The sequence below is a fragment of the Parus major genome, chromosome 1, assembly GCF_001522545.3.
Source record: "Parus major isolate Abel chromosome 1, Parus_major1.1, whole genome shotgun sequence".
Lineage (NCBI taxonomy): Eukaryota > Metazoa > Chordata > Aves > Passeriformes > Paridae > Parus > Parus major.
In genome coordinates, this window is record NC_031768.1 from 23728928 (window position 1) to 23740799 (window position 11872).

The 11872-nt window shown below is 53.4% G+C and overlaps 1 protein-coding gene across 3 annotated transcripts in view; it reads right to left on the reverse strand.

Moving 5' to 3' along the window:
- Window positions 1-4031, reverse strand: part of IRS2 (insulin receptor substrate 2) — a 28664-nt gene extending 24633 nt beyond the window's left edge. Inside the window, exon 1 of one of the 3 annotated variants that reach the window (XM_033512846.1) lies at window positions 116-4031. In XM_033512846.1, coding sequence (XP_033368737.1) covers window positions 116-3620 — 3505 coding nt within the window. In that variant the 5' untranslated portion in view covers window positions 3621-4031. The remainder of the gene's footprint in view (window positions 1-115) is intronic. The other 2 variants (XM_015636586.3, XM_015636595.3) reach the window with 2 other exon arrangements.
- Window positions 4032-11872: the final 7841 nt, after the last annotated feature.

Consider the following 11872-nt stretch of genomic DNA (forward strand, 5'->3'; position numbering starts at 1 on the left):
GATAAAAGTGACTTTTAAGGAAGCAAAGAGACATAGTGCTCTACACAACAACACATAACCTTGGTAAACACAAAGCACAAACACACAGCAGGCACTGTCAGACGTAGCTACTCACCTTTCACAGCACTGGCTTCTTTCAGGTTGTGAGACAGGAAGTCTATGCTGGCATAGGTGCTCATCTCTACTCCATTGATGCCCCCATTCAGGAGGTGCCTAGCTTTCAACCTGGATTTGTCACAGTTTGCCAGGGACCCATCCACTACATCAATGGCGATGTAGTTGAGGCCATTCTGGAAGCCAGCCGAGGTCTCCCGGCACATGGGACTGCTACCCTGCTCCTCCTCCAGGCCTTCGCTTTTCCTGAGGGACACGTTCTCCACCGAGGCCGAGTTGTGTCGTTTGGGGTTGTGTGCGAAGGAGGGGGACACTGGGGTCACAGTGGTGGTGGAGGAGAAAGTTTCTGAGCTGTGCCTCCTCCGCCCCTGGGGATCTGCCCGGATTACTTTGGCCCCCCGATTCGGGTCTGGGGGAGGGCTGGAGAGAATGAAAGCCTCCACCCCAGAAAGGGTGAGCCTCTTCAAGCCAGATGTGGGGCTGGTGACCCGGGCACTTTCTGGTTTCTGAACGATGGGTTGAGGTGGGGTAGTGGGCATGCCAAAGGTCATCTCGGTGTAATCACCGCCATCCGATGGGCTGGACGAACAAGCAACCCCCACAGCCGCCTTCAGGTAGCACCCATTGGGCTGGCTGGTGCTGGAGGAAGAACCCGGAGAGAGAGCTTCCAAGGAGCCCACTGAGACCGTGCCCGACTGGGAGGGTGACTGTGACCCGAAGTCAATGTTCATGTAGTCGGAGAGAGGGGAGCGCCTCTGCCCCGTGCCTGAGCCCAGGGAGGAGGCTGGGCTGTCAGCAGGCAGCGAGGGCGGAGAATACACAGCAGCATCCCCAAAGTCAATGTTGATGTATTCACCAGGGCTCTTGGGCTCAGGCGGCAGAGGGTGCTCGTTCATGCTGGGCAGCATCGTCCGCAAGGTCTCCAAAGAAAGGCGGCTGGGCCGGGCCACCCGCTGGCACCGCTGGCTAAGGAAGCTCTCGGTCCGGCTGTGCCGCAGGGGCGAAGGCACCGTGTGGCTGGAGGGGGCGAAGGTGCCTGCAGGCAGCTGGCTCGCTCCACACACCGCCTCCTCCGGGATCATCCTCCCCGGGGAGTTCATGAACACATACTGGTCACTGTCCTTTGCCAAGCCCTGGCTCTTGTAGGAGCGGGGTAAGGAGCTGTATGAATAGCAGCTGGGCTTTGTGGGCTCACTGGACCCGTGCCCTGAAGGGGCAAAAAAGAAGTCTGGGGGGGTGAGGGAGGGAGCGTGGGGCCCGTTCTGGGGGTCTCGAGGGGACATATTGATATAGTCGCCGTTACTCAGCCTTCCATCTGAGCTCTCCACTGACAGCTTGGAGCCGCACCACATCCGCATGTACCCGCTATCGTCAGGGGAGCTCTCCCCAGGCGAGCTGGTCTTGTAGCTGCTCCCGTTCCCCGGGGACCCACTACCCACCCCTGCCCGAGGCTGCAGGATCTGCTTGGGGGCAGACACGCTGGTGGGGCTCATGGGCATGTAATCATCGCTGCCCCGGCTTCCCTGCCCTAAGGATGCGGCCACACCGGGGGTCATGGGCATGTAGCCGTCATCATCTCCCCCTCCTCCCCCCACTGCCGGCGGGCCCAGATTGGTGCTGCTGCTGCCGGAGCTGCGGTGAGAACCGATCTCGATGTCCCCGTAGTCCTCGGGGTAGGGGGTGTAGGTCACTTTGGGGGAAGCCCCGGCTTGGCAGGAGGGGAAGAGGCGGCCGGCGCTGCCGGCGAAAGTGGCGCGCATCAGCGTGTACTCGTCAAGGGAGGCGGAGGAAACCTGCGGCGCGGCGGGTCGCTGCCGGCACGGCGTGGTCAGGGAGTAGGTCCGCTTCCGATGGCACCTGTCGCTGGCAGCGTCGGGACAGGGCCGGTAGCAGAGGCGGCCACTCGGAGGCCGCTCCATCGCCATGTAGCCGTAGAGGTCGGTGCCGCCCCCCGGGTCCCGCACCGGGGGAGTCTCGGCCACCGACTCGGGGGTGTTGCTGCGATTGCTGGCAGTGGAGGAGGAGGAGAAGGGCCGGAGGTCGCCGCCTGGGCTGGAGCCGTACTCATCGAAGGACATAAAGCCGGCGTCGCTGGGGGAGCCGGACACGGAGGCGCTGCCGCTGGACGGGCGCTGCGGGTGATGCGGATGGGCAGTCTCGGAGCCGAGGCCGCTACTGGAGGAGAGGCTGATGGGGCTGGTGGCGGAGGGGGGCGAGTGGGAGGCGGGCATGGACATGGAACGGCTGCTCTGCAGCCCGCCACCGCCGGCCAGAACCGGGAGCAGCTTCCCCGCCTGCCGCCCCCCGCCGCCGCTGAGCGTGTGCGAGCGGCTCAAGGGGGTCCGCACGGGGCCCGGGCTCATGGGGCTGCCGGCCGCAGAGCCCACCCGGCAGCCGTCGCCCTCGCTGGCCGTTCTCACCCGGCACGGCGTGCACTTGGTGCCGGCGCCGGCGGCGAGGCTGTCGGTGCGGGAACGGCGGAGGAGGCCGGTCTGGCTGGGAGGCAGGTTGACCAGGTGGTGGTGCCGGCGACCGGGCACGGTGATGGGGTGGGTGGCGGAGGCGCCGCTGCCGCCGGGCCCGCCGGCCCCGCCGGAGGAAGAGGAGGAAGAGGACTGGCTCTTGCTGCGGGGCCGGAACTCGGACAGCTCCTTCAGCGCCTTCATGGCCTCCAGGATGGTCTCGTGGATGTTCTGGGCCACCACCGAGTCGTCCGCTTGCATCCAGAGCTCGCCGGGACCGGTGGCGGCCGAGCGCCCCACCTCGATGAAGAAGAAGCTGTCGGAGTGGCCGCAGCGGCGGATGTTCATCAGCTGCAGCGTGACAGAGGGCAGCTCGCAATTGAGGCGCACGAACCCAATGGTGCGGGCCGAGAGGCAGAGCCGGTGGACTCCGGTGAGGTTTTTACTCTGCCCCAAGCCCTTGGGCTTCAGCGTCACCTGCCAGACCTCTCGGTAGGCAGCGGTGGCGGGCGTGATCAGCCCGTAGTTAAGGTCTTCGCCGGCGGCGGCCAGGGAGGCGGCGGCCGCGCCGCAGGAGGCGGAGAAGGGGGAGGCGAGGTGGCGGTAGGGGGACCCTTGGCAGGCCGCCTTGCCCTCGTTGAGCAGGTCGGTGAGAGCCCTGTACCAGCCCTCCTGCTCCTGCTCGTTCTCGGCAGCCACAGCGAAGTACTCGTCCTTGGTGTAGAGGGCGATGAGGTACTTGTGCTTGGCGTCCGCCCGCTTGTTGATGTTGAGGCAGGAGTCCAGGGCGATCACCCGCTTGGGCGCCCCGGACTTGTTCCTCCATTTCTTCTCGCTCTCGTAGTACTCCAGCCGGGCGCCCCCCGCCTCCTCCCCGCCGCCGCCCGGGCCGCGCAGCACGAAGAAGCGCTTGTGGCCGTGCTTCTGCTTGCGCAGGTACCCGCACTTCCTGACGCCCTGGTTGTTGTTATTGTTGTTGTTCAGGTTGGGGCCGGGCGGGGAGCTCAGGGGGGGCAGCAGCCCCAGCACAGCGGGGCTCGCCATCCCCAGCCCCGCGGCGGGAGCGCCGCCCGGCTCCTCTCGCTGCTGTCGCCGACGCTGAGCGGATCCGGAGCCCGAGCGCCGCGGGGAGAAAAAAAAAAAAAAAAAAAAAAAAAAAAAAAAAAAAAAAGGATAGAGGGAAGCAGGTAAAATAAAGTTATTCCTTCGTAGAAGAGCGCGGTGCCCGGAGCCGCAGCGGGATCCTCCGCTGTCACCTCTAGGCAGCGGGTGCTGCCGGCGGCCGCCCGGCGTCCTCCCCGGCTTGAGCACCGGCGACGCCGCTAAAGCTCCCCGACCGCTGCTGCTGCCGCTGCTGCTGCCGGCGCCGGCGGGAGTTTCGCCGTAAGTAACACATCGCGCACCGAGTGCCCCAACTAAAGAGCAAAACAACACGTGACCGCCGCCTCACCGAGGCGCTCACACACCGAGACGGGGCGGGGCGCCGCCGCCGCCGGCACCGCCCCGCATTGGCCGCCGGGCAGCGCGAAGGACGGCCGCGGCCCTCAATGGGGCTGCGGGGCGGGCTCTCGGAGGCGAGGCGGCGCGACGCCGTTGGACGGCGGGAGCCTCGCCCCCCACCCCCTTCCCGCCCCTCCGCGTTCCCGCCCACAGCCTCCGGCCCCCCTCGGGCGCAGCGCGAATCGCCGCTCCCGCCGCTGCCTTGGGCGCACACGGCGCGGTGCGGCCCGGGGACGCGGGCACGACGGGGACACTCGGCACATGCGGCGAGCCCCGGCGCTGCCCCTCGCCATCTCTCGGGATACGGCGGGGCGCCGGCGGAGCTCGCCGAGGCCATATCAGGTGCTGCGGACCCGCCGGGCGGAGCTTCCGGCCGTGCGTGAGCGCCGGGCGCCCCCCGCACGCCCCCGCGCACACGCGCGTGTGCGTCAGCCGTGCCCGCACACGCGCGGCGGCTCCGCGCTCCTCCGCCCGGTGTGTCACAGCGCCCACGCCGCCCCCGCCCGCAGCGCCGCGCTGCTCCCGCTCCGTGCCGCGGGGAAATGCCACCCAGGGAGGGCCGGGGGGCAGCGGCCGCCGCTGTTAGTCCGTCTTAATTAACTGCGTTAATGTATCCGGGCGCTTCGCTTTAGTGGCGAATAAGGGCAGCGTCCGCATTTCCTCTGGAAACGACCCCGGCCCCGCTGGGGGATCGCGGCGCGGGGATTACGGAACAAGCGGCGGCGGGGGCAGAGCGTCCCCGGGGCCCACCGCCTCCCCAGGGCCCCCCGCCTCCCTGCTCCTCCCGCTGCCGCTCCCTCAGCGGGGGCTCCGTGCGGGGGCTCCGCGGGGCGGGGAACGACGGAGGCGGGGGGTGCGAGGTGTCGAGCTTGTTTACAGGGACCCGCACGCTCGTCAGCGGGCGGGCTGCGCCCGGGGATCAATGAGCGCCTTTCTCTCCCCGCCACCGGAGGGAGGTGAACGGCGGAGGGGCCCCGGCCGGGGTGGGCGGCAGGAGGGGCGGGGGTCTGTCCAGCCCGCATTTTCCTGTGTGAGGCGGGAGCGGGGGAAGGAAGGGGGAGCGCAGGGGCCCAGGAGGGGGCTTCCGGGCGGGGATGCCGGGCTCTCGCCCCCCGATGAGGGCGGTCGCGGCGCTCAGCAAGAGTGGTGCGGGTAGAGCAGCGATAGTAAAAGTCGAGGGATGCAGGGAAGAGGCTGTACTGACACCGTCCAGCCTGTTCTAACCTCAGCCGCATCTCCGCCCGCCTCGGGAGCGGCTAGGGAAGCCTCCCTTTGCACATGCCCGGGAAGAAAAGTGAGGCTGGGGTCACGTAAACATCCATCCGTGTTCTCCCGATTCTTCCTGGAGTGTCGTCGGACACGCTTCCATTTGTCGGCCTACGCCGAAACAGCCAGGTTTGCGAGTAAAGACGAGGGGAAAAAAGCCACAAAAACAACACTGCAAACGAACAAGTGAGGGGGGAAAAGAAAGACGAAAGTGATGCGGCGCCTCCAGCTGCCGCCGTGCGGGGCCGTGGCTGAGCTCTCCCCGTGCTCCCGACGGAGCCCGCAGCCCGCATGAACCGCTGGTGCTGCTCAGCTCCCTCCTGCACGAAATTCTCCCCCGTTTGGGTCATAGTAACGCATTTAGAATTTACAGCTGTAACAGCGGGGAGGGGAGCGTGCTTGGAAAAGACCACTTCACTGTAAATACCGGTATGCCGCAGTAAAGCATCTTATGAAGGAAGACCTCTCCCATCATCTTATGGGAAAATAATAACATTAACACTAGGTACTAGTTACCGAGGTTTATTAAATTTTAGGGGGGTTTCAACGGAGTTAGAGAAGTAATTTGAGATCAGAGGCACCAACCTCTCCACAGAAGCAAGAAAAGAGTGTAACCTTAGGCAAGGTACCTGTGACCTCTCTGTACCTGTGTGATTCTTCACAGAAAATGACGCTGACAATCTTTACTGTCCTGGCAACGTGCTTTGATTCCTGTATCTGGAAAAATTCATAGAATTGGTAATTGTAAACTTAGATTATATGTAATGATTGGATAAGAAATATCAGCGAGGACAGCATCATATGAAAACTCAGGAATAGTTGATTTTCTAGCTATGACTGTAGTAGGTCAAGCTATGTCCTGTATCCACACTACCAAAGATATAAAGGAATTAGTTATCTAACTAAAAGTTTCTTGCCACTGGGTGATCTGGGCCTATACCTTGGGAATTTGAAAATATTTTCCCCAGACATACATGAAATATTTTAGTAAACTTGAGCAAGCATTCTTAGGTCTGAAATGTAAAAACGATAAATGTTATTTCATCTCTTCAACATTGTCACATATGACATTCCTGACCATGTGGGTAAATAGACATTCAATATACTGGCTATAGCAGCACAGCTTTGTTTGCAAGCAATTTCTGTGACATAGACATTAGGATAGACTAGAATCCAAGGATGCGGTTTTTATTTCTATATTGGCATTATATTTAGCAGCTCATTTTTAGCAGTAGTTGATTCATAATGAACATTATTTTTCCATAGTTATGTTTGGTGTTTGTTTTTTAGTGCATAATTGGGGTACTGAACACAAGAAGTGGGACTCAGGCATGTGTAAAATTCAGATTAAAAAGTAAATTATTTAATGACCAACACTCTGGAATGAATGAACCTAGTTTACATAGATGATCTGCCTTATTCAGAGTTTTCTCTGAACTCCTCTGAATTGTTTTTCAACACTATATTGCTTCTGAAAAATTTTCACAGCCATTTCAATGTAATTACAGGGTATTTAATTACAATAAATGCACTAGTACCACTAGTCCATTCCACCTTTCAGCTAAAATTCACTGGTCCTATAGGCTGGCATGTCTTATGATTTAGCTATTCCTGTGCATTGGGGTAGCAATGTTTAATTTCTGAAATAAGTGGGTTTTCAGAGATACAGAGGGTTGTGAATTGGGATGGTTAAGCACAACACATGCTTCCTTTTTCCACCAAACAACTTCAGGCACAAGATAGGGGTGACAGAATCTTTACTAACACAACAGATTTGCTAGAGGATGTGTGCTTAAATCATCTCTATAGAACAATTTCATCATCATGAAAGAAACAATTATCCTGTTTTACCCTCCCATTCTTTTTCTTCTGTCATATTAACCTGCCCCAACTCTACTTCACCACATCCACCTTCCAGTTTGAGATCTTGAGAATGCTTTGCTAATATTTAAGTACACAGACCAAATAGTTCTAATATTAGCATCTTTCCTGCCTGCTAAACTATGTTTTTGCCAGCATTCCAGGCTTCAGCCATCTCCTTTTTCCTCCAAGAAAAATAAACCACGTTGGGTAATGGTCAGATTTATCAAAATATACTATCTATGTGAGGGGCATTTGCTATCAGTTATGTCTGTCATAAAATGTTACCTCTGTCCACCCTAAAATGACAGAGGCATGCTTAGAAAATTATAGACCCTGCTTTTGGCAATGAAGTTTAGATACAGCAAATACAGTTTTGGCGGCGCTGAGCCCTACTGGTTGCACATTTCCATGCTTCAAATACTTGGGGTTCCTTAGCTGTATTAAAAAAAAAAAAAAAATTGTGATGATTTCATTTATGTATCAATGTATTTAAACTTCATGTTTTCATTACTGAGCTATATGGATATAGCTCAACACTGGCCCACAACACTGTTTTGCAAGCAATGAACTTCTCAAGCCATCAGTGAATTTTGCTTGGGAAGGCTGTTTTTCTGAATAATAGTTAAATTATAGAATTTATTACTTCTAGATGCATGCAATTTGTTTTAGTTACATCTGGAAGCTTGATTCTCCAAACCCAGCACACACAGGGTCCAGTTGGGGTTTTTTTGTTGTTTTTTCCCTGTCCCTCCACCTCCCATTAGGGGGACTGAACCGTGAGGCCCTATGAATATGTAGCTATATTTAAATACTGCCCAAAGTCACTGCCAGTTACTCAAAATACACTTTCTGAAGGACTGGATGCATGAGTAGGTGTAATTTCAAAATTTGTGACATCCTTTAAAAATACATTTTTCCTTTGTTCTTATTCTAAATATAATTTTGAAATATCTTTCAACATCAGGATAAGGAGTAACAGTTGAAAGGGATGTGTTTGATGTTTGGCTTGGCTGTTGTCTTCTACCTGTTGCCAGGTTCACAGAGCTGATGGTAGTGAAGCCATGGGAAAAAGGTGCAGAGCAAGATTATGTGCGTCAGCAACATTTTCTTATACTATCAATAGTACAGTTATCTGTTCCAACAAAACAGAGTGATTTATATTTTGATGTCCTTGAACTTCTACATAAACAGGTGAAGTCAGTTTATACCCTGGTACATTTATTTGCATATTCCTGATACAGTGTCATTCTGGTTATACATTTCATAACCTGAGTGTAAGAGGACATGAACTCCCATCAACTTGTTTCTAACCTTTCTCAACTCCTTTGAGTGCTAATGTACCGTGACTGTGCTACTATCCAGTTAAGAAGTCTGTGTTATTTGGGAGGAAGGACAGACCATCTTTCCAGATAGTTTTACAAAAGACTTTGTTGATACTACTTATTTAGTGACTCCTAGCAGCGGGTTTTAATCCTTTATAGCAAGACTAATGCTAAATGATATAGTTGCCCTTACACTTAAATAGGGGCTGCCAAATTTTTTTCCCCGGTCCCGTGTAAACAACTACGTGTGGCTTTGTACAGGAGGGGAAGATACTTAGAAATCACAGACTCTAAAAATACTTCTTAGGTAAAGGTTACTTCAGTGAATATCGCACCCACAGTTTTCCAGAGAATTCCAGGTTAAATAAAGAGGGGTTACAGTTATGCAACTTTGTGCATATTCAGTAATTCTTGAAGCAAATAATACTTTTATTAATTATTTGAAATACAGACAGAAATAATGTTGATGTCATTACTTTGTACTTTTATATGGGAGGAGGGATTAAGCCGAGGAAAATCTGGAGCATGCCTTATTTACAGATTGTTATTTTTTTTACTAAGACTTAGATATTTTTCTGCATTTGGATCATTTCTTCCTCAACATTTGTCTCTCAAGCGGCAGATTGAGAACCCCGGCGCCCCCAGGCAGGCCGATATGCCGATGGTTTTTGGGAAGAGCCCTGCGCAAGTTCCGTGGCTCTGAGCAAGGAGATGGTGCTTTCTTCTTCCCGTGCCAGGTGAAGCGGCAGAAGGCCGGCTGGGGACCGGCTCTCGCTGCAGCAGCGTGTCCCCGGGCCGGCCGCTGCTCCTCGGCCAGCCCCGCTGCGGAAATGGCCGCTTTTGGTAAATCTCCCGGGGCGAGCCTGGGGAAGGGCTGGGGGCGTGCGGGGGGTGTGGATCAGCTCCTGCCCCGCTCCCGCCCCTCCGCTGCCGGTGCGAAAATTACGCACTGGGGGCTGATAATGCGTCAGCGCTTCGCAATCACCAGGATTTTCTTCCTGGAACGTCTATTTTTGTTGGTTGCGGGTTTTATTTTGGCTCGGGTTTGGTTTGGTTGTTTTTTTGGGGTTTTCCCCCCCCCCCTTTCTGTGTGTGCGCGCTCGGCGGCGATGGCGGAGCCGGCTGGGGACGCGGCCGGCCCGGCGGGCCCCGCGGCCCTGCTGCCCCCCCTGGCGGCACCGCGGGGCTCGGGCCCGTGCACCTCCCGCTCCCCTTCGTGCGCTGCCTTCTCTTCCCTGCCGATTGATTTTCCTCTCCCTCCCCACCCCAGCGGGGAAACGCTGTCTTTCCTTCCTACCGGATTGATCACCGATTTAAAAAAATATTGTTTTTAAATAAAAAAGCCTGATAGAATATAGCCAGTTCTGTCCTAGGGAAAAAAAAAATAAAAAGGCTTTTGTGAAGCAACAGAGACAAATATTTTCAAGCAATAGTTGAAGTCGATACCTTTCTTGCCTCTGAGAACATATGGCCCTTTTTGTTCTGTTTTGTTTTTAAAGAGATCTTGTAATGTACTTTTCTGACCTGTATGGACGGCTGAAATCTGTGGTCCTTTAGGGTATTTTTCTCTCCAAGAAGAGAATATATGATAGAATTCAATATTTCTTTGATGCAATATTTACAGAAAATTTGCAAAGCCTCATTTGCCCAAACACCATAGGACTTGAACAGAAGAGGCCTTGTTTGTCTATTTTCTGCTTTTTCAATTCTGTTTCTTACTGGGTAGCATTCTCTTTGAAAATCTATTTGTTTACTTTTTTTTTCTAGGCAGGTTACTCTAGCCACTTTTTCTGTTATTTTCTGAATGCTCTTGGAGGCTGTTCCCCACCAAAATCATTCCAGTCATTCAGCTTTCAGGGGAAATTCATTTGGCTATTTGCCTTTGTTTCACGTGGCCTTTGCATCTGCTTTAGGCAGCAGCTTTTTTCCTCTAGCCTTTGAAAAAAAACCACAAAAAACTTCAGAAGGTAGCCTAACTTGCTCTATCATTTATCTTGACATCAGGATAATTTTCCTAACAGCAGGGGTAATGCAATTCTACAGTAGACTGTCAAGGGATTTTTATAGAGTCCCTATCACTGGAGGGATTTTAAGCTGCACAAATATTGCTCAGGAATAACACAAGTACAGTTGTCCTGACTCAGGGCAGTGTGACAGTCTGGATGATCTCATGTTTACTTCCATTCCTATTTTGTTGGATTTCTGTGATATATACACCTATAAATAGCTCCAGGATTATTAATGTTGAAAGGGAAAGAACAACCTTCTCTTTTCTCTCTCTCTATTAATTTTTTTTTCTTTTCTTTTTCTATCTGCTAATTTAATGGTATAAAATAAAGAGTGTAAAACTGTGATTATGAATCATCACTTACCCCTAGTGTTTGGGATACACTTTTGGTACAATTCTTACTTGTGCAGGACATTTGCTGATCTCATTTGGGCATGCACAAGACCAGCAGGAATATGGAGAGACATTTAGGGAAATAGGGACACTACAGAGGAAAATCCTGCCTGCTTTTCTCAGTGTACCCCTTCAGTGGAAGTTTTATGTGAATCAGGTGAGGAAGGCTTGCCTTCAGAGTTGGCTGTCTGCTTTCAAGGAAAATTATCATCTATCTGCATTATTTAGACAGCGTCTGGGAAACTCACTGGAGCCTCAGGCTTCCATTGTGTTAGACACTGTGTAGATGTGTAATTAATGGTGGGCCTCCTTCTGTTTTGTTTAATGTATATATTGTACATATGCAATGACTTGAGGAAGATTGCCAGTGTGGGGAGGAAAATGCAGTTCTGCAGTCCCGTGAACACTGTGGCTGACAAGCAGCAGCTTCAGCTCACCCATTTCCTAACTATGGACACTGCAGGCATGCTCAGCATGTAAAGAACTAAAAAGTGTCAGCCTTCCACATTTTGAAGGGCTTATATGAATGGGGGAAGCACAAAAGCAACACATGTCCTGAGGGAAGAGGTGGAGGATCTTTTCTTTAAATATATTTTTGGAAATATGTTTTTTCAGGTATGCAGATTAAGTGCAATTATTAATTTCAGGAAGGTTACGCATCACAAGCAAGATGAGTACAAAGCTCTTGGCACCAGAAATATATGCAGTTTCATGTGCCTCTGAGAGAGGTTGAATAAAACCTCCTCCCAGTTCTTGGGCATCAGGGCTCGAACACCCCACCCACGCTAGAGATTCTCTCATGGATTGTGGGGCATACAAAGGAGGAGTGGGCACGTCCAAGATACTTGTATCAAGCACTACCTTGGTTGGAGGCAATCTGCATGTCTAATAATAATAACCACTTGATTAAAAAATTGCTGTCAAGTAAATTTCACAAAAAGGAG